A 25,530-nucleotide genomic window follows, 5' to 3' on the forward strand; every position below is an offset into this window, starting at 1 on the left:
AGCAACTTCCTGTGGAGTGATCCCCCTCCAGGGGGAAGGGGGAGGGGAGAGGGGAGAGGGGAGAGGGGCGTGGCGGATGCGACTGCACCTGGGCCCAGACTGCTGGGGCCCATACTAATGATATTCTGTAATATCTTTGCCCATACCAATTGTTTTTTTGTTTTTTCAAAGTCCATTATCGAAAAACAAAAACAAAAAACTCTTCTTCTGGTGGTTAAAAAATAAACCGTGGAGAAGTTGTACTGTCAGTCAAAAACACACATTATTAAATCACAGTTACATCGGAGGGACTCGGGGTGAAACTTCATAATAGGCCAGTGTCGATTAAAAAACAGCAGACTGTTCCATTTACGGGGGGGGTTGCATTTCTTTCACAGCTGCTGTTTATAAAGATTATAACAAACAGTTTATTAACAAGGTATATAATCACAAATACTTCTGAAAAAAAAATAAACACATAGCCCTATCAGCCAACTTTAATTTTCAGTGAAAACTCCTACATCACACACCCATTTTCCATAATAGACTTGCCTAGTAAAAAAATAAATAAATAAATAAATAAAATACAAGTGCTCGGTGGAAGTAAGCTAACTTTTCCAAAGTTGTGGTAATAACCTACGTATATCAAATATGCCATCAAAACACAAGTCGGGTAGTTCAAAGCCAAAAGAACAGAAAAGACAGCTAGAAATTTCCCCAAAAGAAGCAACAGAAGATGGTGCGCGGCAGCGGAACTGCCAACCTCCTCTTCGCACGAAAAATAAACAGTTGAGCCAGAGAAAAGACGTGAATCGGAGACGTCGGATTGGAAATGTACAACAACAGCAAATACAAGGTACTGAATCATGTATCGTAAACCCGGTACTCTGTCAGCCACCTTTATATAATTTTTATGATCCAGCTACTTGGCCTGACTTTTGTACCAAAGAGCTAAGAGTTGAAATCATGAAACATAAACCTGTGCAGCTAAATAAACTCATTCCCCAACAATCGGTGGCCCAGTGAATCCTAGCACCGGCCCAGACAGTACAGCTATGGTCAAACGTTTTGCATCACCCTATAGAATTAACACATTTTGCTTCATAAAGTCAAATAAAACTTGATAAATAATGTTACTTTAACATATTGAATTACAAACCATTTCCATATATAAAAAAGTGACAAAAATTGACATTTCGAAATCTAACATGAAATACTGCACTACTATTATGGCTTCCGGTAGACTTATCTTTTTGTAGTTACATGATGTTAAATAAAACATCTAAATTATGTTAATTATTTTTTAGTTAGGTCTCAATTCTACAATTCTAGATGATGCTAAACTTTTGCCCCTAGCTGTACATTAAAACCCTGTAACCATGATAATGGTGTGAGTGCTGTATATAAAATGTGAAATGTGACGCACAGGAAAAAACGATCTAAAACTAACTGATGTCCATGAGCACACATTTTAAGGTTGAAATATTGAATCTATTAACTAAGCGAGATGCACAAAGGAAAGTCTATTTTGTAACTAGCAATTTTATACTTCCTCTTCAAACAGCCTGTGTTCTGATTGTTTAAGAACTAACCTTACTGCAACATGTTTGTGGCAACAAGTGGTTCAAGCCAGTTTTTGAGGAACTTTCTACATTGCACATCAAAACTGCTAAAGAGAGAGAACCAGGGTTTAACAGACACTCCTGGTACACTTTATTATTATTATTAGTAGTAGTAGTAGTGGTAGTATTAATAATATTTTTTCCACTTTGCTGTGCTTTTACTTGTGTGGTTTCATTGCATAATAACTTATTATCAAAGACAACATACAGTTTTGTTTAATTTTTTCAATTCTAACATCAAGCCCTTGAAATGCTTCAGTTTGCAGATTGAAATGCAATCCCCACACTTAATATTTCTCTGCTTTCTTCAATCAAAAAGGCAAAGAGAAAGAGCCAACCAAGTAGGGTACTGTAATAGTTGTTTTTGTTTTCATCATCATTTTCGTCATCAGCTAGAAGAAAACGTTATGAAATCGTGTCACTATAGAGTTTTTAAAATGTAATTTATACAGTAAACATTACACTTGAAATCCATGTTGTTCTCCAGTAAACATCTTCTGAGCAACAATTACCACAGGCTGGTAATGAGAACTACAGTCTGGCTTTTAATTGCACAAACGCTTCTGTGATTCAAAAGAAAGAAGCAAATACATTGCTTAATATGACCTTATCAAATGTTATTGTAACCTTTATTGACTTCCTCAAACTTCTGTAGTCGACTCGGCCACAGGAAAGTGTGAAAGCGCAGTTTACAGTGAAAGATGCAAAGAGCCTGAGGTCTATGACTGCCTTTGCTTTATGCACAAACACCACAAGACCAGAGAGGAATTATCAAAGCTTTAAAAACACCCCTCAGGGCATTGTGCCATTGCAATAAATACAGCCTTGACTTACCATCATGAACAGGCAGGCAGGCAGTAGCACTACAGTACAGTGGTAATGCAATGGTTCTGTAATGAGAGGCAATGGGACGAGACTCCCACTGGGAGAATGGCACTAAATTATGCTGACTGAAAGACCGTAAGTGACACTGCAAGGGCAATGTAATGGTTTGTACTGTACCAAGGGGCAATGGTAACAGAACCACAGGGCAGCTACAGTGGGACAAGGCTCTCATTGGTGCAATACTATCATACTGACTGTATATGTGCACATTGCATCCCTTGACTTACTTCCTCAAACTTGAACAGTCTGCTTGGCCACAAGAAAGAGTGAGGCTGAGTGTTGCACGCTGCTGAGCTGCCTTCACTTTGTAAGAACGCCACAAGACTTCTCTTTTCTATCTTCCCGTTTATCTTTCAAAGCTTGTTTATTTTATCAGTAATAAACTGTGTTCAGAATGTTTCATGTGTTTTTTTCCTTAAGAGATTACGAGACATGTCTTATAATATGCATTGGGCATACAGTTAAGTAGGTGCTTGTAGATGATAAAATAATTTTGATAAATCTTATGTAGATTTCAACTCCTTTGGAGGGATTCCTGACACGGTGAAGTTTATGATCTTCAAATTTTGAATAAATAAATAAAAATAATTCTCCCCCGCTCCCACAGAGGAATTCTGAAATGGGAAAAGATCGGTGTTGTGTGAAATTTAATTACTTTAAATTTAAAAGGAAGTTGATGTGGAAGTAAATAAGACAATTACTTCACAGAGTAATTTTAAAAGGTCCTTTATTATTTCACACACACACACACACACACACACGCAGTTACATACACAGATGCTATACTGCGAATAACGATATCCCTAACGGGACATAACCCAACAAGGTTACATACAAAGATTATATTAATCACAGATCAATACAATCCATGAGACGCAACTGAACTAATTCTTACCCTTCCAAGCGGATCGGGAGAGCCCTTCGACCCTGGTAAGAGAAAGCAGCTGTCTCCAAGAAATTACCGAGCAGGACTGCGCGCTAATCCTCACGACTGACTCTCATCAGAGCAGGGGAGAACCCCGTCCTTTATAACTTACCAAGTTAGGCTTTTGCATGCGAGAGAGTAATTGGCCAGATCACTCCCTCGAGGCTCGGCCCTCTGAATAAACCATCCCTTTCCCTAGAACATTCTAACAAAAACAAGTTATATAAAAGTGACAAAAACAAGTTATATAAGATACGGGGTTATTATAGGGCAAGGGCACAGATGAACTCGAATGCATTTCTAGAACTTTCTAGAACACACTTTTTTTTAATTACATTCGGTCCTTCGGTCGAGATTCATTTGTGCACTGCCAAATACATTGTTCGCTGTGTAATTCTGCGAAGATAGATACATAAACATATTTGCCATACACATAAAAGAAATACAATTCCCAATAATATTAAGATGGGATGGATTAATATATTTAATGTTCCTTTAGCCTTTGGTGACCATCCCTGAAATATGGACCACCACGCATCTTGTGCATTACGATGGTATTTTGTGCCATTATCGTTCTAATTTTTAATACAGTAGCATTGTGTTGATGTTGTTTTGCTAAGTCAACTAATTCAGACGATCGATTCAGCAATACTTGATGTTTTTGCAGGGAAATGTGAATTCCTGAATGGAGAACTTCCCACTGGATCCTGGTGAGAAGCTCTTGCTGAGAATGATTGGTTAACAAATAAGTATCATTTCCCCAATGCCAAAGATATATGTCTGATAAACACCCAGAATAAGGCACATAAGTAAGTTGTGGATGGGCATGCACCGTACTTACACATAATTTATGAGGGCCAACTTCGTGCAAAATTTCCCTCAACGGCTCACGTCTCCATTCACACAACCCCTGTCCGTCTGTAAAACACGGGTTAGTATATCCTGTCCTTAATAAGCAAACCATGCCTTGGTCTGTCTTGTCACAATCTAGTAAATCATATGTCTGATTAGTATGTGTATCCAACCACATGCCTGTAACCTGAAGATACCAGTGAGCTCCCCCAGCAATTATGGGATGCACATAGTACTTACATACAGGCGTCACTCTCGTTACATTATGCGTAACATATCTCCCTATACACATAGTTTTGTTACACATAGTAGACTCTTTTACCACATTCACCCATAACTCTGAAATATTCCACATTTTTTTATATTCATGATTACTTTGTCGTAGAATCAATGATTGTACTTTGGTACGTTGATGAGATGCATATAACATTTGTAATGTACATTCTGTCCAGTTCATCCACTTGGTAATGTTCTGCCACTGTTGTAGAGTTACGTTAGTTATGTCTATGACCAGCTCGGATGCTACTCGGTCCCAGTACGCTTGATACACATGCATGAGCGCACCGTCGGGCATCCACTGTACAATTTTATCCAGGGCCATCCGAGTATTATAGCCCACATTTTGCAATTTATGTGCCGTTACTTGTCCGTCAATTGTGTTCATGAGTCCTAGTCCAGTCCCTGTTCCCCCCAGTAGGGTATCATACCAGGCACGTTTAGTACGCCAGGTACATTCAGGAAGTGGAGGAAACTTAATCGTAAAGTGCACATGAGTTGAGACTAGAGGATGTGCCATACGAGTACATGTATGTATGAGGGGTATTACATGAGCATTCATATTCTTTGGTCGATCAGGCATAACCCAGATGTCATACAAATATGTGGTGCGATTAGTTATCTTGGTAGCGTTCATTATCCATATCGTTTTATTAGGACATATTTGATCAGTAATGTTTTGTAAGCATGTAAGTGAGGTACGATTTGCCACACAGAGGGAAACGTGACTTGATACATTCACACAGGTACCTGCCGTCACCACACACGCCGGTCGATTGTCGACATTGCAATTTTTACAGCACCACAGTGTCCCAGTGACGTTGGCGAATGTACACTTTGTATTACCATTGCAGGTGAAGTTATCTTGGGTTTGGGTTTTGGTGTAGTTATTCCAGCTCAGCGTGACCCGATCCAGCTTTGTTAATTGATGTCCTGGAGACCAGGCCTGCAGCATCCCCACCACTGCCAATATCGCCTTCGTTCACCATACCCAGTGCTTCATGGTGAATCTGCAAACAAACATACACACTCACAACTCATTAGTTTTCTCTTATATAACATTTAGTAGCTGGGACATGTTCCCAGCCCTCTTCACAAGGTTTCATTATTGCTACCGTATTATCTTTTCCTACTGCAATCACATCTGCCGATTGTGGCGGTCCTTCCGCCTGTTGTACCCACACTTTAGCTCCATTAATGTCCGTGGACCCAAACCCTCCTATTCCTCTAGCTGTGTTAGTTAAGGGTTTATTTACTTCTGTGACATCATTCATATTACATGGTTTTATCAGTAATTGTGCTATCTTGTCTCCTCCTGGGACCTCTGACGTGTTTTGCAATACCACCTGTAGAGGTCCTTGATAATTTCTGTCAGTAATCCCTGCCATCACAATCACTCCTTTTAATGCTAACCCTGATCGAGGAAGAACATGTCCGTAAGTTCCCTCCGGACATTCCAATCCTAACCCTGTGTTTATTTTCACTACTTCATGTGGTATTAACATACAAGTCTGCAAGCTTTTTAAATCAAGCCCTGCTGATCCTGGGGTGCCTCGAATAGGAATTGACACTTCTGGGTCTATCTTCCACATTTTAAGAGATCACTGAGGAGTTAACATAGCAAAGCCACCGTAGCTCTGCAATTAAAGCACATACAGATGCATGTGACATCACTGAGGAGTCATCATCAGGGATATACAGTCATGGAGAACGTGCTTTCACCTGGAGAATCAATTGTGTTGTAATTTGTTATGATCAGAGTGTGGGGATATCTTTACATTTGCCTGTCTTTACATTTGTTCCTACAATGTCACGCATTTTTACTTTTCGTACACCTGCACTTACACCACTATGTTCAATGTAGGTCATGTTGATTCTTTTTCTGTTTTAAATCTTGAAATCAACGCAACCGGTCAGAGTTGAGAATCTAATACAAATCCAGGTTGCCATTGTAACTCGTCCGGTACCTTTTGTGTGATGTTTGCAATCAGGCTGAATTGTTCACAGCTGTCTTGCTCTAATATTTATATTTTGTTATAAAGTCATGTTTCTGTATTGCTCAGTCTAACTGGCTGCCATCTTGCTTGGAGGCCTTTTTATTTCATCTTGTGGCTCTTGGGTTTGTGATAGAAAGGACAGAGCCTGTCTAACATGTACAATGGCTTGCGAAAGTATTGACCCCCCCTTGGCATTTTTCCTATTTTCTTGCCTTACAACCTGGAATTAAAATTGATTTTTTGGGGGTTTGTATCATTTGATTTACACAACATGCCTACCACTTTGAAGATGCAAAATATTTTTTATTGTGAAACAAACAAGAAATAAGACAGAAAAACAGAAAACTTGAGCGTGCATAAGTATTCAACCCCCCCCCCCCCCCCCCCCCCCCCCCAAAGTCAATACTTTGTAGAGCCACCTTTTGCAGCAATTACAGCTGCAAGTCTCTTGGGGTATGTATCTATAAGCTTGGCACATCTGGATTTTTGCCCATTCTTCAAGGAAAAACTGCTCCAGCTCCTTCAAGTTGGATGGGTTCCGCTGGTGTACAGCAATCTTTAAGTCATACCACAGATTCTCAATTGGATTGAGGTCTGGGCTTTGACTAGGCCATTCCAAGACATTTAAATGTTTCCCCTTAAACCACTCGAGTGTTGCTTTAGCAGTATGCTTAGGGTCATTGTCCTGCTGGAAGGTGAACCTCCGTCCCAGTCTCAAATCTCTGGAAGACTGAAACAGGTTTCCCTCAAGAATTTCCCTGTATTTAGCGCCATCCATCATTCCTTCAATTCTGACCAGTTTCCCAGTCCCTGCCGATGAAAAACATCCCCACAGCATGATGCTGCCACCACCATGCTTCACTGTGGGGATGGTGTTCTCGGGGTGATGAGAGGTGTTGGGTTTGCGCCAGACATAGCGTTTTCCTTGATGGCCAAAAAGCTCAATTTTAGTCTCATCTGACCAGAGTACCTTCTTCCATATGTTTGGGGAGTCTCCCACATGCCTTTTGGCGAACACCAAACGTGTTTGCTTATTTTTTTCTTTAAGCAATGGCTTTTTTTCTGGCCACTCTTCCATAAAGCCCAGCTCTGTGGAGTGTACGGCTTAAAGTGGTCCTATGGACAGATACTCTAATCTCCGCTGTGGAGCTTTGCAGCTCCTTCAGGGTTATCTTTGGTCTCTTTGTTGCCTCTCTGATTAATGCCCTCCTTGCCTGGTCCGTGAGTTTTGGTGGGCGGCCCTCTCTTGCCAGGTTTGTTGTGGTGCCATATTCCTTCCATTTTTTAATAATGGCTTTAATGGTGCTCCGTGGGATGTTCAAAGTTTCGGATATTTTTTTATAACCCAACCCTGATCTGTACTTCTGCACAACTTTGTCCCTGACCTGTTTGGAGAGCTCCTTGGTCTTCGTGGTGCTGTTTGCTTGGTGGTGCCCCTTGCTTAGTGGTGTTGCAGACTCTGGGGCCTTTCAGAACAGGTGTATATATACTGAGATCCTGTGACAGATCATGTGACACTTAGATTGCACACAGGTGGACTTTATTTAACTAATTATGTGACTTCTGAGGTAATTGGTTGCACCAGATCTTATTTAGAGGCTTAATAGCAAAGGGGGTGAATACATATGCACGCACCACTTTTCCGTTATTTATTTTTTAGAATTTTTTTAAACAAGTTATTTTTTTAATTTCACTTCACCAGTTTGGACTATTTTGTGTATGTCCATTACATGAAATCCAAATAAAAATCCATTTTAATTCCAGGTTGTAAGGCAACAAAATAGGAAAAATGCCAAGGGGGGTCAATACTTTCACAAGCCACTGTAAATCGCACCACGGCTCGTCAATGACTATGCTCAGACATCTAATAATGTTTGGAATGTATTTTTATAACAATATGCAATGGTGATGCATGGTTCTTTTCCCCACATGTTTGCACATCAATCCCAGAAGGTGTCACAAGATATGAGTCACAAGTTTTCATAGAAACAAACAAACATTCACATCTATAGAAAGAGTTTAAGAGGTAAAGACAAAAGCCCATAATATTTAGTGGGAAATGATTTTATGAACAGATTTGTAAATACAAAGGACAATTCAGAGACGTAGCCAGCCATTATAAACCACGAGGCACTGTTCTTTTCCTTATGCTTTCCAGTCCCTTATTCACAGATTTTGAAGAGCACTATAGATATCAGCAGGACTTGGGAATTTATTTATGCAAACGAGGGAGGAAATGCATGTAAAAGGGCCTTGCAGTTTGTGAATCAATGCTTTGTTCTTTTTCTCTCTCATGGCAGGGAGGAGGCTGGGAATGTTGGGAGTGAGCGTGAGCCGGAGTCTGCAGAGACCAGGGAGCCGCCGAAAGGGATGGAGCCGCCGACACCACAGCCGAGGCTGAAGAGACTCAGCCACGGTCTGTCACAAAATAAAGTTACTGAAAATTATGAGTCATTTGTGGTGGTAACTAAAAAAAAAAGGAAAAAAATAAAGAACCTGCAATTCTGCCTAAAGCAAACAGGGAACGGAGCAGAGCCCCGAGTCTGTGCTGGATGGGGGCCTGCAGTTTCAGACAGGGGTGTCTGTCCCTCCTGACATGGAGGGAGAGGGGAGTGACATGGTGGCAGGCTCCCTCTCTCTCTGAACCCTAGCAAGCGGAGGCAGAGGCAGAGGCAGCGGTGACGGTTGTGACTGTGCTGGGTGGAGAAGAGGAGAGCAGTGCTGTGGAGGTGGAGAGAGCAGTGGAGGAGCTGACAGTGGGGATGGAGCAGAGGAAATGGAGGAGGAGCTCACTGACTCCTCGATTATCTCTGACATCCCCCATAGCCAACCCGTTAACAGGGGGAAAAACTTTATACCCTTGATGAATTTAAACAGTTCATGGAGAATACAAAAGGGAAAAGGGGGGTTGAAATTGAAAACAGAATTGAGATTATTCCTCCACTCAGTACACATCGTCACATGGAAGGCAACATTAGAGGAATTTGACCAGCAAAAAAAGTACCGTCTTAAAAAATATGTTCAAACAAGAAAAAGATCGCTAATGTTGCTAAATAATAATTTTAAAATGGATACTTTTAAGAATTGTTTTACTGTTGCTTGTTTTACTCTGTCAGTTTAGTTATTTTTTTAGCCACTATGGAAAAGTGTGTTTTTATCTCTTTTAACGTGAATGGCTGCAGACAGTCTTTTAAAAGAGTGCAGCTGTGTCAGTTTTTAGAGCAGAAGCAGGCAGGGGTAGCGCTACTGCAGGAGACTCGCTCAGACAGGGAGAATGAGGTGGTGTGGCTGGCAGAGTGAAGGGGGCCACGTGTGCGGAGCCACGGCTCAAGTAGTAGTGCAGGAGTAGCAATTTTATCTAAGCTCAGCCTAGAAACAACAATTTTAGATATTGAATACATTGAAAAGGGGAGGATATTAAAAGTAAGAGCAAGGTTGGGTGGCACTTGCTTTTATTAATATTGATGCACCAAATAAGATGAGGGAACGTTTTTAAATTTTTACCAAACTAAAGCAAGCTCTTTTAAGTGTTGATAATGATAATTTTAACTGCGCCATTGATTTTACTATGAATAGAAACAATGAGATAAAATGGATAAAAACTGCAGTTTTTCAGTTCAGTGGCCTGGTTGATGTCTGGAGGTGTGTGGCAATTTGGCCAGTGATTGTGAACAGGTGTAGAGGTGATACAGTGCAGAAAAAATCACAAACAATTGTAATCTGGTAGGAAACAGAGGTTTTAATTATAATCCGGGTCTGGTGACCAACAAAAGAAAAACGCTCTGGCAATACACGACAATGTGTAATGCGCAGAGCCAAACAAATGGGTTTACAGTCCCAAACAATCAACTTTATCCGGCCCACAATACTAGAACACAGTCACCAGTCCTGGGTGCGTGTAGTAGTGCTCGTGGTGGGTGATAACAGGTTATTTGGTGAAAGTTCGTGCAGTGCAGTTCTGGCTTGTTATGGCCCAAAAGTGTCGGCTCCGGAACGTGTTTAGCCATCTAGTGATACAATAAACAAGACAATTACTAACACACAAAAAACAAACAAACACTCACGAATATTCTTCTGCAGTTTCTACTGCAGCTCACAGTCCTTCCCAGTTTACGTATACAACCCAGGCAAAAAAAGATTAGCGTTTCTCTGACCCCTTTTATGCTACCCCACATGATCCCTTGGTAAATGATTCCAGCTGCGTTTGTAGCTTGCAGCTGCTACCTCGTTTACCTTCCGGGTCAATACGTTCCTGCAACAGAGTCTCGCTTCCATCCAGGCTGACCGACTTCCCGACCTCGGAAATGAACTGTCAGGCCAGCCCATCCAGATACTTTTCCTTTCGCTATTTAGCACCCTGACAGGTCGAGAAGGAGATTTACAAACAGAACTCATTGTATTTCTCTCGCATAACAAACCGCTCAGAGTGGAGCCGAAGGTACACTTGGCTGAATCTACCTTTCCCATTACTCCCCCCTCCTGGGAAAGATAATCAGCATTTTGATGGTCCTTTCCCACACGGTGTACCATATGGTACATGAAGGGCTGCAATCCCAGATACCACCGTGTCGTTCAGGCATTGCTGTCTTTCATTGTGCTTAACCATTTGAGTGGGGCGTGGTCTGTGACAAGATCAAACAAGTGCCCCAGCAGGTAGTATCATAAAGAGTGAGTAGCCCATTTAATGGCCAAACACTCCTTTTCGACTGCGGAGTAGTTGCGTTCCCGAGGTAACATCTTTTTGCTGATGTACAGTATCGAGTGTTCTACTCCAGCTACCTTTTGGGACAAGACAGCTCCCAAACCTACATCCGATGCATCAGTGTGGAGGATGAATCTCTTGGTGAAATCTGGTGTGATAAGTGGGGGCCTGGCAAAGTCTATGCTTAATCGCATCAAACACCCCTGACACTCAGCTGACCACTTAATTAAATTAGGAACACTCTTTTCGGTGAGGTCAACTAACGGGTTAACCACTGTGGTATACTCAGGAATAAAGCGGCGGTAATAACCGGTTAATCCCAGTAGTGATCTCATCTGAGTCTTGGTTGTGGGGATCGCTGCATCAACTAAAGCCTGGATTTTGGTGACTATGGGTCTCACCCTTCCAGATTGGAGATAAACCTCGATTTTCCCAGTCTATCTAGAAGTACGTCATCCTGAGGCATGGGTTACGCATCCAACTTGGCAATAGTGTTTACCTTTCTGAAATCTACACAGAAGCGGTTGGTGCCGTCCTTCTTGGCCACTATGACAATAGGACTGCACCATTCGCTTCTGGAAGGTTCAATCACCCCAAACTCGAGCATGTCCCATACCTCTTTGTGAGCGAAACTTCGTCGACTTTCTGGGATCTGGTAAGGTCTCTCTCGCACGATGACAGCTGGTGGAGAGATAATGTCATATTCAACCAAATTAGTTCTGTGGGGCAAGTCGGATAAAAACATTGCTGAACTCCTCAATAAGCTTACGCAGCTCTCTTTGCTGATCCGGAACCAATTCTTCCCCCATCGAAATGATTTTGTGCTAGGAGTCTTTGGACTGGGGCCTAAATCATCCTTTATACTGCCTGGGGCTATGAACAAGACCTCCCTTGCCTGCCAGGGCTTTAAGAAATTTACGTGATAAATTTCACGTTCATTACGGGCTGTCTAATTTCATAATTCACTTTTCCTATAGACCGGATCACTTCATATGGCCCCTGCCATTTAGCGCGCAATTTAAATTCTGATGAGGGAAGTAGCAGCATTACCTTGTCTCCTGGTCGAAAGGTTCGAATTAGTGCATTTTTGTTGTAATGCTGCTGCTGTTGGTGCTGAGCCGATCTGAGGTTGTCCTGGGCCAAACGACCGACCAAATCTAGGTGATCTCTTAGTAGGAGCGCATGCTTCACTACATTTTTGGACAAGCCTTTTTGCTCCTCCCACACCTCTCTCAATAGATCGAGGATACCGTGAGGCCTTCGGCCGTACAGGAGTTCGAAGGGAGAGAACCCTGACGAACTCTGCGGCATCTCTCTCACTTCAAAAAGGAGGTACGGAAGAAGCAATGCCCAATGTTTTTGCTCTTGTGTTACAAATCATCTCAGCAATGACTTCAAGGTCTGATTAAAGCATTCCACCAAACCGTCCGTCTGTGGATGATAAACGGACATCCTGATGGGATGTATTTTTAATATTTTATACACCTGCTGTAGCGTGTTAGACAGAAAATTGGTTCCATGATCAGTCAAAATCTCTGGGGATCGCTACTCTGGCCATAATCTGTACTAATTCATTAGCTATTGCAACGGTGCTAGTGGATCTCAAAGGAACTGCCTTGGGTATCGCGTTGCATAATCTACCACTGCTCATATATGCGTATACCCATTGCAGTGCGTTCAAAGGGAGTGGAAATAATTGGCAGTGGAACCAAAGGTTCGGGGTGCACTCGACGCGACGCTCACTGTATTTCTGTCTCAAGGTGTCTGCACCCTAATGCAAGACAATACACCTGGTCTCATTGTCGCTCACAACAAATATATACAGCAAGGATATACGGCTTCTACACATCACACACTCATCTGAATAAATTCATTAAAGCCAACATCATCCCCGGTAGCCTCTCTGACCACCACTGCCTATTAGTTACAGTAACACCTACCACTGACTCTCACAGCACCTCCTACTGGCATTTTAATTTAAATTTATTACAGGACACAATTTTTGTAAAGCAATTTCATCATTGGCAAAATGCACATTAAAATCTTTAGCTAGCATTACACATTCAATTCAACAGGGTCACTGAACGCAGCGGTGAGAGAATTGGAGGTTAAAATTATCCAGTTAAAGAGCAGACCCTGCAAACCCTGAGGGAGCAGAAACACATGCTAGTGTGCTCTTGCTTCATGGAGCTCAAAGACATGGACACCCCCTCCAGTTTCTGTTTTGGCTTGAAGAGGAGGAGAGCAGATAGCCAGCAGATGCACTGCGTCTGGATGCCTTGCAGCAGGGAGCTGTACAGCCAGGAGTAGATCAGCAAGGAGACAGTAAAATTCTATACCGAATTATATCGCAAACAGCCATTTAACCAGCAGGATACAGGATTTGCCCAGCCTGAGCGAAGAACAGCATCAATTAGATAAGCTGCTAACATATCAGGAGTTGACCACTGCTGTTACACAGCATTCCAATGGAAAACCTCCTGGAATTGATGTACTGCCTACTGAATTTAAAATATATATTCTGGACTGTGATTGGAGAGGACTTTTTGCAGGTGCTGGGAGAGAGCCACCAAGAGAGAGAATTGCCCCTCAGTTGCAGGAGGGCAGTAATAACACTACTGCACAAGAAGGGAGACCTGCATTTATTAAAAAACTGGAGACCTGTTTTGCTTTTATGTTCTAATTTTAAAATAATTTTAAATATCTGGCCAATAGACTAAACATGTGTATAGTAGCTGTAATTCACATGGACCAAACTTATTGTATACTGGGACGTTCCATTTTTGATAATTTCTTTTTAATCAAGACTTTATCAATGGCTAATACATGTGATTTGAATGGTAGGCTGATCTCTAGGTCAGGAGAAAGTGTTTGACAGGGTCGACTACACATACATATTTAAAACCCCGGAAGCTTTGGGATTGACCCTGTTTTTATTTCTTACATTCAACTTTTATACTAAAATGTTTTTCAGCATTTTAAAGATCAACAATGGGCTGAGTCAGCTCTTCCCAGTGTGCAGGGGTATTAGCAGGCACAGGCTGGTGTGCCTGGACCCTCCTCGTTGCATGGTGCAGGAGATATAAAGAATACTGCTGGTGCTCTTCTCTGGTGAGAGACATTGGCTGCGGCCAGCAGTTCTGTATCTCCCCACTGATGAAGGGGGGCAGGGGCTGGTCAGCATTGCCAGCCTGTTAGGAGCCTTCAGACTGCAGGCAGTTCAAAGGCTCCAGTCCGCTGGTGAGGAGGCTCATTGGAAGAGGCTGGCTTGTTTTTTCCATAGCAAAGTAGGGGGGCTGGGGATAGAAAAACACCTGTTTTTAATTGAGAGTACCTGACTAGCTAAAGTAGGTCTCCCTTCTTTTTACTTCAGTGTTTTAGATGCCTGGAGGGTAGTGCGGATGGAGAGAGATGAGGGGTCTCTGACAGGCAGGGTCCTTTTGGAGGAGCCCCTATTTTTCAATCCGCTCTTCCCTGTTTGTTTCTTTCAGTCCATGGCGCCCTGTGCCAGCTTTGTGAGGGCAGGAGTGACCAGACGGAGCCATTTGATCTACCTTGAGCTCTCCTGCTGGTTGATTGTACAGGGATACGATGTATAATTTTATTCAATGCAGGCCACTCACGGTGTATAATGTTATTCAAAGCAGGCCACTCACGATGTATAATGTTATTCAATGCAGGCCACTCACGATGAATAATGTTATCCAATGCAGGACACTCACAGTGTATAATGTTACCCTATCCAGGACACTCACAGCGTAATAATAATAATATATTCAACAACAGACCACTCGCACATTAATACTGTAAAGTGCATGGGGTCAGGGTTGTAGGTGACACAGGACAGAAGCCTGATACGTTCCTAGCAAAAGGGCAGTGGTTATCGTGTTTCAATGCGGAAGTTGCAGGGTTCGAACCCAGCCTCACCTCACCTACGGGAACCCGTGGTCGACACAATATAAATTGCAAGGCACTCGCACAGTAATAATATGTGTATACAGGACACTCACATAGTGTAGAAATTACTAGGAAATTTAAATGGAAATTAAATATTAATGACCCAGCAAAATACCACCTTTGCTATCTCAAATATCTTCTTATGAACCGATTTAAATCTTGAATTGAAATTGACTAATTAAAATAGGCTACAATAAAACAGTTCACAATGTTCGACACACTGATAACAGCCGGTTTCTACACAGTGTCCTAGGACACCACAGGCCACTCAGACACTGGCTTTAGTGTCCCAGCACTCGGGACTCAAATTGTTTCAACCCCTACTGAAAAAGCTACTACAAGTCCTGCTGAACAGAACGTAAAATAAATAGCTTTCAGAAACCAAACGACAAAAAGTATTCCTGTCGGCAAATTAAATCAGTACTACAACGATCTAGCACAGCCACCTCGCTTCAGCCTGCTGCTTACTTTTTCACTGTTGGAATTTTAGACCCGAACGTGCTGCATATATTGCCTTTGTTAAAGTATGCTAAATTCCCTTGGTTAACCGAGTTTTGGGGCTGTTTCTAATCGATTTCCACATCTGTATAACTTGGCAAAGCTTTGCCTTAACGTTCAACCAATTCAGTGGACGCAGAACATGCAGTCTCAATGTATGGGCAAGTCAACTGCAGGGGAATATTGCATGCTTGCCTTTAACAAATGACAGAACTCTGACAGAATGACAGAAACTGTTTTAGTAAGGAAGCAAGTACCACTATTTATAGGCGTTATATTGCTGTGAAATACTGTCTACTTAGGTTTATTTAATGTTTAAACAGGTCTGTGAAATGTCTGCAAAATCCTCATTTTATTCCACAACCTACCCATGAAAAATACATACATTTACCGCAATTTAAATAGACACCTACTTATTGGTAATGTCCACTGTCTGTCTGGGGCTGCTTATGTAGATGAGACAGATACCTGAGCAGACTCATGAGCAGCCAGATGGAAACCCAGGCCTCTTTCAGAGGAAGGTGAAAGGCATGAATGCGAGGCTACTGAACTAGCCCGCTGTCTGCCCATTTGAAAGCACCTGGATACCCTTGTGCTGCAGAAAGACTGCCTCTGAATACAAACACTCACACATTCACAACCCTGCTTGTAGCAGCTCAGCGTCATGAGACCCCAAACAGGACTGAAAACACCCTGATTCAGAATTTCAAATCTACAGTGCAGCCCCTACCACGGCTATCAATACACAATCAGAGCTACAGGATCAGAGTCCTGTTAGAATCTCAGGATAGGAGGATTTGGATCCTCTATTGAAAGTGAATGGCAGAGAGATTCCACTTGTAATACCTTCTAAACCCATATCTGAGTCCTCACTCCTCATACAGCACAATAGCTGCAGAGATTAAGAGCAGTAATAATGCGTCACACGGGCTGAAGTGTGAAACCCCACTTCCTCTAGCCCCTTTCCAGCCCTGTAGAATCTGCACTGTTAATATATATAGCAGCCAGATCTTCCTCTCTAGCTCACTTCTCTGCAGCACTACCTATGGAGACAGACAGCATTTACACTGGGCTGCAGAAGCCCTCGGAGAATGTCTACTCAACAGTAAACCAGACCCAGGGCAGGAGAGCAGATGCACAACAAGCAGGTAAGTACCAAGAGGCTCACATTTTAACATGTACCTGCTTCACTTAACTACTGCTAAAAGTCTAGCCATTCACTGAAAGGTTTGTGCAAGTAACAGAAGCTAATTAAAACTGAAGCTCAAGCAAACTGATTCACATACTGAGAAATAATGTCTTCACATACTTTGTTTATTCCTTTACCTTTTTCAGCAATCTTATCTGGGAAAAAATATTGCTTTTTAAAGTAGGAGAGATACTTTATCATTTGTATAATGTTTTATTTCTTATCTATTCAAAACATGACAAACCAGGGTAAACTATAGTAAATGTATAGTATAAACATGGAAAAACTAAAAATTACCTTGCAAATGCACCATGGTAATCTTTTATAAGGGAATATCCCTTTATGTGTGTTCTCCATCATTATCTATTGTTTATGTTTAGATCATTTAGAACATTAATGACTAATGTTCTAAGAGTGTGAAACACAAAACATCGAATTCTTTAAGACTAGAACCCATAATATTTTACATTTTAAACAGGTAAGAAATAAAATACCATGAAAAAATGGGTGTGAAGTACAGTGTGCCTTAGAAAATGAGAAAAAAAAAATAATGAAGTTGTGTTTTAAGGAAGTTAAATATACCACAAGACAAGTGCAGTTCTGTGGTGTTCCAGTTACAGGACAGAAGAAACAATGAGAAAAATTGAACTACTGCCACTGAAACCTCAACCCTATGTTGCATACTTCTGAACTGATTAGCCTGAAAAGTATTCAAGCACACCTTACTGTGAACACTTTAAAAACTTTTGAAATAAAACACTGTCTGAGTAGTAGAAATGAGCACAGTATATTGAGACAGTGTGGACCCTTATACCTGGGCTTAGTGAGACTATCACCATATGGATCTTTGGGGCCGATCGGAGACCCCCACATGAACAAGCCTAGGAGCAGCTGTAAATACGGTGAAGGGGGGTGGAGGGATGTTTATGCTAGCAGATGCACTGTTGGCTGACTAGAACACTGGGCAGTGATTCGGCTCTGGGGCTGTCCCTGTGTGCCTGTGCATGTGGTGTGAATCAACACTTTCTCTCTCTGTCCTCTCCTCAGACCCCACTGCTGGTAAAGCTCCTCCATACAGATGGGCTGCATTGGTCCTGGCAGGACTGTGCACTCTCTCAGTGGCTGTCATTATATTCCTCACAGTCTACAGTGAGTATTGCACACAAGACACCGTGTACACGTTATCCATAATACAGCAGTGTGCAGAATTCAAAGGCAGTGAGTTGTTTTGATAGGTTCAGTAACAGGGTTAGAAACTCACAGCAGCCCTGCAGCCAATCCTGGGTTTCAGAAATCAGAACTGAGAATATTATTTTTCACAATTGTCCGCAATGTCTTACGTGTTGCAGGGTTCAGTCCTAAAGTAGCTCTGGAGTCATTACAGAATTCAAAATCAAGAGGAAACTAGAAATTATAAACAAGAACAAAGCATCCCCGGTCCCATCACCGTGTAACAATTATTATTATTATTTTTTTGTTCCTGGGTAGTAAGTGTTATTTCCTAATTGCTTATCCCTCAAAAGTATAGAAAATGGATGTTATTCCCCACAAACTTTGCTTTTGTGAGCAGGACAGTGATATTTCAAAATATCACAATTTCCAATGGGAAAACGGGCAAATGTGTGTCTTTTCGTTCACATAAAGTCAGAAAAAAACAACATATGAATCCAAATTAATATGTATTTATACTAAATAATACAGTAAATACAGTATAATCGTAAATCTCGAAAAACTACTCACTTCTAAATCTTTTGTAGTCATTTTTGTATTACTTTAGTATAAATACATGTTAATTTGGATTCATATGTTGTTTTTTTCTGACTTTATGTGAATGAAAAGACACACATTTGCCCGTTTTCCCATTGGAAATAGTGATATTTTGAAATATCACTGGCCTGGTCACAAAAGCAAAGTTTGTGGAGAATAATAGTCATGTTCTATACTTTTGAGGCATAAGCAATTAGGAAATAATACTTACTACCCAGGAACAAAAATAGTGTTACATAGTGTAATCGAACGGGTTTGTCATATCAGACTGAATGGGTTGTAAACATGTAGTAGTAGTAATATATAAATGTGAAAGATCTGTATCATTTACTGATTCAGTGAAACACGTCCAGACATTAAAAACAATGGGGGTGATGTAAGGATACGTGTGGGTGCTGACCCCATAATGAGACCGTAAATTGCTTAGCAGCTATAAAATCTGATTAGGCAATTTGAATTTTGTGTCCACAATTTTTTAACTGTGTCTGCATCACCCCTAATGTGACAGAGGTTCATTTCTACTGGACACCACCTATAATGGAACTTTATAGAGAGAATCATAGAATACCATCAGGCACCCATTATAAGCCAAGGTAATCACAGATACATACTGTATGTGTGCCAAATATGAAGTCAGTATCTCAAAGCGTTAGGTCTTTATCATCTGAAAACCAAAGTCACATGACCTTGATATGGTGACTATCTTTCCAAGTACTGTTCAGAGACTGTTTTGAAGAATTATATACAGTTTGGTATTCATTCATCCTAATGTAATACATTGTTAATAAAGAAGCCAAGCCAGTCCAGAACCGTTTCATTAATGTCAAGTTATATTTTATAATAAAAGCTGTGTACAGGGCACTGGATCCCTCTCAAATCTGGGTACTGTACTGTGTTACACAACAGCTAAAACCAGCCTCCTGTATCATAGCTATGTACTGTATAGAGGCAGTAGGGTTTGTGTGCAGCTGTTTGACAGAAGCACTCCATTTCAGTTTTACATATGCAGTCTAAGTATTCAGAAGTGGAAAGGAACTACACTAATCTGTACCACAAGTAAGTGCTGTTTCAGATTCTACTCAATCACATACCTTTTGATTTTTTTTTCTAAACTTAGCTCTTAAGTACTGGTAATTTAATTATTTTTCAACATTTAATTTTTTTACAATTTTTTTATTCAGCGCTACAAGATTATAGGACAGTAGCCAGTGAAAACAATAAAAAACAGCCGGTACATACAGTATATATTAGTAAGGTGGTGATAACATACAACAGGCTTTATAATATTGAGACCGTCGAACAATAATTAGGGTTGTGAAATGTAATCATTTAGTAAATTTGCTATTTATTTTCTTCGTCTATGATTTTGCCATTTGTATCTCTTAGACATTGCACCTCCTGTTTCATTGTTCTTTGTTGCTGTAATATTGAAGAAAAGATTTTGGAGTTGGTTTTAGCCCCATTAGCAATGTTCATTTCTATCTCTCTCTTGGCCTTTCAAACTTCCTTTTTGACTTGCATTTGCAGTTCCATATACTCCTTGACACTTGATACATTCATCAGAGTCTTTTCAGAAGTGTTTTCCTGACAGCATGGCAAATAATGATCTAAGCAGATACAACAATAGAGAAATGATATAGAGCAAGTATAACTGGATATTAAACCTGGAAGATAGTTTCGTAGGAAAATATAGACAATATGCAGTGTCTCTTTAACTGAGTTGTTTGAAGAGTGTTTTTCAAGTCAGTTTCAATGGATTAAAGGTTTGTTGTAGACTTGATTGGTTTCTTTAACTGTCTAAAAACAGTTCTGAGAAAAACTATCAAATCAAAAGAGACCCCAAAATGAGCAAATATGAAGTCTGTATCCAAGAAGGGTGGAGCAATGGTTTATTAAACAAATACTTAAGCATTAATTAAAAATACTCATGTGTCAATTATTGCTTAGTGTTCACACTGGAGAAGAACTACAGCAACATCTCAGAGAAATACTCAGCATTGGACCAGTACTGTCCCCTCACAGACACCTCTTCCAAGGGTGAGTGGTTCATTATTTCAAGGAGTGGGATCGGTGGGCTGGTCCATTCATGTCTTTGTAAGTAATGGCCTTCTTCAAGTCTATAGCTCGAGATGCTTCAGTCCATAATGTTTGGTCATTTAGATCAAACCTGTACATCATCACTGCTTCTTTCTGTCATTGTGCAGAGCGAGTTTGTAAATCCTGTCCACAGAACTTGGAGCTGTTCAATGGCAAGTGTTACTACTTCTCCACTGATAGAATGAACTGGAACTCCAGCCGTGATAACTGCACATCACTGGGGGGGCACCTGGTGATTATAGAGAGCGATGGAGAGCAGGTACGACTGTCTTCTTTACAATGTTAGATTTTCAATACACATTTCTGTTGCTCACTTCACTGCTAGCTAACACTGGAAATGAAGTAGCATGTATGATGTCAGTGTGCAGAATACTTCTTTCACCCAGAAGCAAACGCTATTCAAATAAAACAAAACTTTCACTTTCAAACACTTGCCACTAGGTGGCAGACTACAGGCTCAGACACAGGTCAACTGATAGAAGTTTGTTTTCTGTTCAGAAATTCCTATCTGAGAAGGCCTGGAACATCACACAAGAGGCTAATGTAATGAAGGAAGAAGAGATACCCCACTGGATCGGCCTGACTGATGCTGTTACTGAAGGAACCTGGCTCTGGGTGGATGGCACTCCTCTCATTGGAAATGTCAAAGCAAAGTAAGAGCTTCAACCTCATTCTGAAATCACTGCTGAGGATTAATAGGATAAACCATGTTCTATAGAAAGTGACAGTAAAGCTACTGGAGAGACAACACAGTATGCTTCCTTTAATACAACAAACTGCCCTCCTTACTGTCCCCATGAGAGCACTAAGATATACCATAGCAAGTGTAATACAGCCATGAACGGATTACCGAATGGGCACCCGGGGCAGTTGCCCAGGGGCCTTCGGCCACCAGGGGGCCCCCAACGACATGTAATGTACATGTATGCCACTTTAATAAATTAGAATGAGCAAGTCAACTGTCCAATCATGTTTACACACTCACTGTTTAAGCACACCAAATTGACTCATTAAATCATGTGAATATTTTCTGTCAGAGATATACCCTTTACGTTTGGTACAATGGTAAGGGAGGGTGGGTTTAATGTACAGGCTGACAAAATTAAGAAAAAACTTAGCTAGCCAGCTAAGAGCAAAACCAGAAAAAAGCATGGATCGAGGCACTCCTAGCGGGTACTTTAAGCGAAAGCAAAAAAATGAGAAATAAGCGAGAGGGGCAGCTCTTTTACAAAGTGTGCCTTCTATCAACAGCTTTTTTTAAAAGGAGCTTGCTAGTTGCTCGTCAGAGGAGGCAACTGTTGCTAGTGTTAGCTCGTCAGGTAATGTTAGCAATGAGGCTGATTGTGAAACCACCAGTCAAGCTTGCAAGCCCGATCCGCCGGAGAGTTTCTCACCACCACCTGGAGCAGCAGTGCTACATGCGACATGGTCCCAGAAGTTAGCAGCACCAGCTCAAGCACAACCCCTGATAGCAGTGGAAATATGAACGACCCATCTTTGTGGGGCATGAGAGACGAGCGACTCCGGACGATGTTAATTGAAAGCGGGGTGTCTGCCTTCCAAAACCCGACGGCCAAATATCCGGCGTCAACGCGGGGTGTTACTGGGAGTAGGACACGTTCCCTAACAAATGATTTATTTTCTTGCCGCTTACAGAACTGAGAAATTGTTTCAAGAGATTGGCTCATTTACTCATTTATATGTGTTCTGCTTTGCCTGCAAGGTTTTGTCCACTAAAACACATGCGTTTGCAATAGGATTCAGCGACTGGAAGCACTCTGATCGTGTCATTGAACACGACAAGAGCTTACAGCATAGAACTAATATGCTTGCGTTATCACAGCGATGTAATGCAATTATTACTGTTGATGCATCCCTTGTGCGGCAACTGGAGGGGGAGAGCAGGTATTGGATAGAAGTGCTGAGGTGCGTTGTTGCCGTGATCAAGTTTTTAAGTGAGAGGGGTCTCCGATTCCATGGCGACGATGAGCTTCTAGGGTCAGTGCACAGTGGAAACTACTTGGGAATTTTAGAGCTGATTTCTCAGTTTGATCCGTTTTTGGCTGGTCACATTCAGAAATATGGTCAGAAGGGTAGAGGCAGTACATCCTATTTGTCTTCTACAATATGCAAGGAATTTATTGTGCTAATGGAGGAGAAAACTAAGAGGGTCACTGCAGCCAAGCTACAGCATGCCAAATATTATTAAACCCATTCAGGCCCATTTAAACAAACAAAACACACTAATTCATTACATACCATGCACTGCACATTCTTTGAATTTGGTTGGTGTCAATACCATTGAGAACAGCTGCCAAGAGGGTAGTAATTTTTTTGGGATGCTGCAGTCCATGTTCAGTTTTTGCGCTGAGTCAACTCACCCATGGAATAAAGTTTTTCACAATGCTGACATAAAAGTAAATATGACTCTGAAATCCCTGTCATGCATGCGATGGAGCTGTCACGCTGACTCAACAGCAGCACTTTGGAAGAACTACAACTCAATAAGGGATGCTTTGGGGAGTTTGTCAGGTGACACGGATGAAACTCTTGATACGCGACGCAAGGCAACTTCGTTGAGTGGCAAAATGGAACGTTTGGAGACAACCTTAATGGCCCATTTCTGGGATGTTGTCCTGCACAGGTTCAAGATGACAAGTGAGCTGTTGCAGAAAAGCGACATTGATTTAAAGACTGCTGTGCGATTACTGGAGTCTTTGCAGTCAATTGTGGCATCACTTTGGGATCAGTTTTCAGACTTTGAAAAGACTGCCATGGGTGTCAGAGGTGTGTGCCAGACCTATCAGCACGACTTTCATTGGATAAGGAAATGGAAAGCATTTGCAGATGAAACCAGGGAGCATGAAGTCACAATTGAGGGGAGACATCAATTTTAAGTTGAGACTTTCAACATGAAAATTGATCAGTTACTCAGCTGTCTCAATCAACAACTGGATGCATACAGGCCTCTAAATGAATTCTTTGTAAGAGCTGAGCAGGATAAATCACCCTCAAAACTGCTGCAGATTGTGCTGAGAAATGGCCTACAATCAACCTTTCTAAAAGACTTTTCTTGACTCCACCTGTAACTAATTGTGATGGTGAACGATTGTTTTTGCAAATGGCAAGAATAAAAAATGAACTCAGAACAAGTATGTGTCAGAAACGCCTTAGTGTGCTTTCATTGACGGCTATTGAGTCCGAACTTGTTAGAGAGCTGGGCTTTGATAATGCGCTGACTGAATTCTCAAGGAAGAAATCAAGAAAGAGGCCGATCTTCTAAGGTACGAGGCACATTTATTTATTATTACATGCTGTTATGCTCGCTGCTGGTACGTATGATTTAATTACATTGTTGGTAATCTAGATGGTGTGCTGTTCATTGTTCATTGCCTGTAGCCTACCGAACAATCAATTGAATTTTGTAACCGACATAGTTTTACATATAACTAGCTGAGGCTGAGTTGATTGGAGGAGAGGTGGGAGGAGGGGCCCATGATGCGTTTCTGCCCAGGGGCCCAGAATTTGTTAATCTGGCCCTGAATACAACACAGTGAAAGTATGGTACAGCATAGGTAGGCATTGTAAAGACCAGGGAGGTATGGTAAAGCATATAAAAAATTGGTAAAGAATAGTTAATGCATAGCATAACCAGTGGTAGTCTAAGGCTGTATCTTTACACTAAGTGCTGATTTAAGTGTTGCAGTGAAACAGTGAGCATGTCCAATGTAGTGCTGTAATACTGACTGGCATTGCTGCTCATCTCTTACAGATTCTGGGCCACCAGGACACATGATGGTGTTGAATATGGTAAAGAGCCTGATGACTATAAAGGAGAGGACCTGTCTGGTGAAGACTGTGCAGAACTACATCCACTGAGGAATTCCTATGAGATCTGGGGTGATTCTTTGTGCACAAAACAATATAAAAGGATTTGTGAAACTAAGGCAGTGATAGCCTAATAAGAGGATAATCAGGACAATAAAAAGCTAAGGTTACTGAAGCACAAAGAGAGACTAGAAAGAATAGAAGAAACTCAGTTCAGATAGACAAGCATGCAGGTCATCCCCCAACATTACCATATTAACCGTTTGATTCCCACATTATGAAAAAGCAGAGATAACAATGAGCTGGTGGTTATTTGTACTGAATGTAGTCTGGCCTTGAGAACAAGATTGCATTGTTGTTCTGAAACAAAGCTGAAACATTAAGAATCTCACAATATGAAAGTGCAGCTTTCTGATCTCAGGTAGTTGAGCAACGTGAACAGAAAGGTCAGTGTTTATTTAAAACCACTGCACACACACACCCAGGGGACTCCCTCACACTAAAATTTTGTAAAATATTTGATTTACCCAAATGTAATGTGAAAGTTTTCTAGGAGGCTAGGAACAGTTATTATGTTCACCATGTAGAGTGGGACAGACAGAAGTCATTGTATTTTGTACCTTGCTCTTAATTGTACTGTAATTCTTGATGTATTTATTTTTTATACTAATGTTAGTTTCCCTGGTTAAGGGCGTCTGCTAAGAAATAATAAATACATAATAATATTTTACTAAGCAGTGGTAATTGTTAACCCTCTGGTGGGCGTCCGGCCGCACTGCAATAGGGGGAGCTGGTCTCCTGACCTCTCCCCCCATTGTAGTCCTCTTTTCTCAGGCGCCGGCCTCGGTGCTTCCTGCGGTCCTGCCAGACTAGCAGCTGCCCCAGGCGATGCAAGTCAGGCAGTGGCCCCAGGTGATGCAAGCCGGGCAACGGCCCCAGGCGAAGCAGAGCCCGCG

The 25,530-nt window shown here is 41.5% G+C and overlaps 1 protein-coding gene and 1 long non-coding RNA gene across 5 annotated transcripts; both read left to right on the forward strand.

Moving 5' to 3' along the window:
- The first annotated feature begins 542 nt into the window (after positions 1-542).
- On the forward strand, positions 543-15,614 carry LOC121325395. The gene is made up of 3 exons (XR_005951334.1): positions 543-835; positions 8,837-8,952; positions 14,730-15,614. It is a non-coding gene; the product is annotated as an uncharacterized LOC121325395 (long non-coding RNA).
- A 394-nt stretch (positions 15,615-16,008) lies between these two features.
- LOC121325370 (CD209 antigen-like protein C) lies at positions 16,009-25,212 on the forward strand. Of its 4 annotated transcripts, XM_041267818.1 has the most exons (7): positions 16,729-16,841; positions 17,930-18,031; positions 19,645-19,705; positions 20,597-20,686; positions 20,854-21,005; positions 21,245-21,399; positions 24,519-25,212. In XM_041267818.1, the coding sequence occupies exons 1-7, from the start codon at positions 16,827-16,829 to the stop codon at positions 24,706-24,708; spliced, it is 765 nt and encodes a 254-aa protein (XP_041123752.1). In that variant the 5' UTR covers positions 16,729-16,826; the 3' UTR covers positions 24,709-25,212. The 4 variants fall into 4 exon arrangements, with proteins under 4 accessions (XP_041123750.1, XP_041123752.1, XP_041123751.1 ...); XM_041267816.1 differs by lacking the exon at positions 19,645-19,705 and having other exon boundaries at positions 16,009-16,841; XM_041267815.1 differs by lacking the exon at positions 16,729-16,841 and having other exon boundaries at positions 17,150-18,031.
- Positions 25,213-25,530: the final 318 nt, after the last annotated feature.

This window comes from Polyodon spathula, chromosome 13, assembly GCF_017654505.1.
Source record: "Polyodon spathula isolate WHYD16114869_AA chromosome 13, ASM1765450v1, whole genome shotgun sequence".
Classification (NCBI taxonomy): Eukaryota; Metazoa; Chordata; class Actinopteri; order Acipenseriformes; family Polyodontidae; genus Polyodon; species Polyodon spathula.

Coding starts and splice junctions, on each gene's coding strand:
- LOC121325370 (XM_041267815.1), top strand. CDS start 17,819: ATGCACTGTTGGCTGACTAGAACACTGGGCAGTGATTCGGCTCTGGGG. Junction 18,032..19,644: donor TATATTCCTCACAGTCTACA/GTGAGTATTGCA, acceptor ACTCCATTTCAG/TTTTACATATGCAGTCTAAG. Junction 20,687..20,853: donor CACAGACACCTCTTCCAAGG/GTGAGTGGTTCA, acceptor GTCATTGTGCAG/AGCGAGTTTGTAAATCCTGT.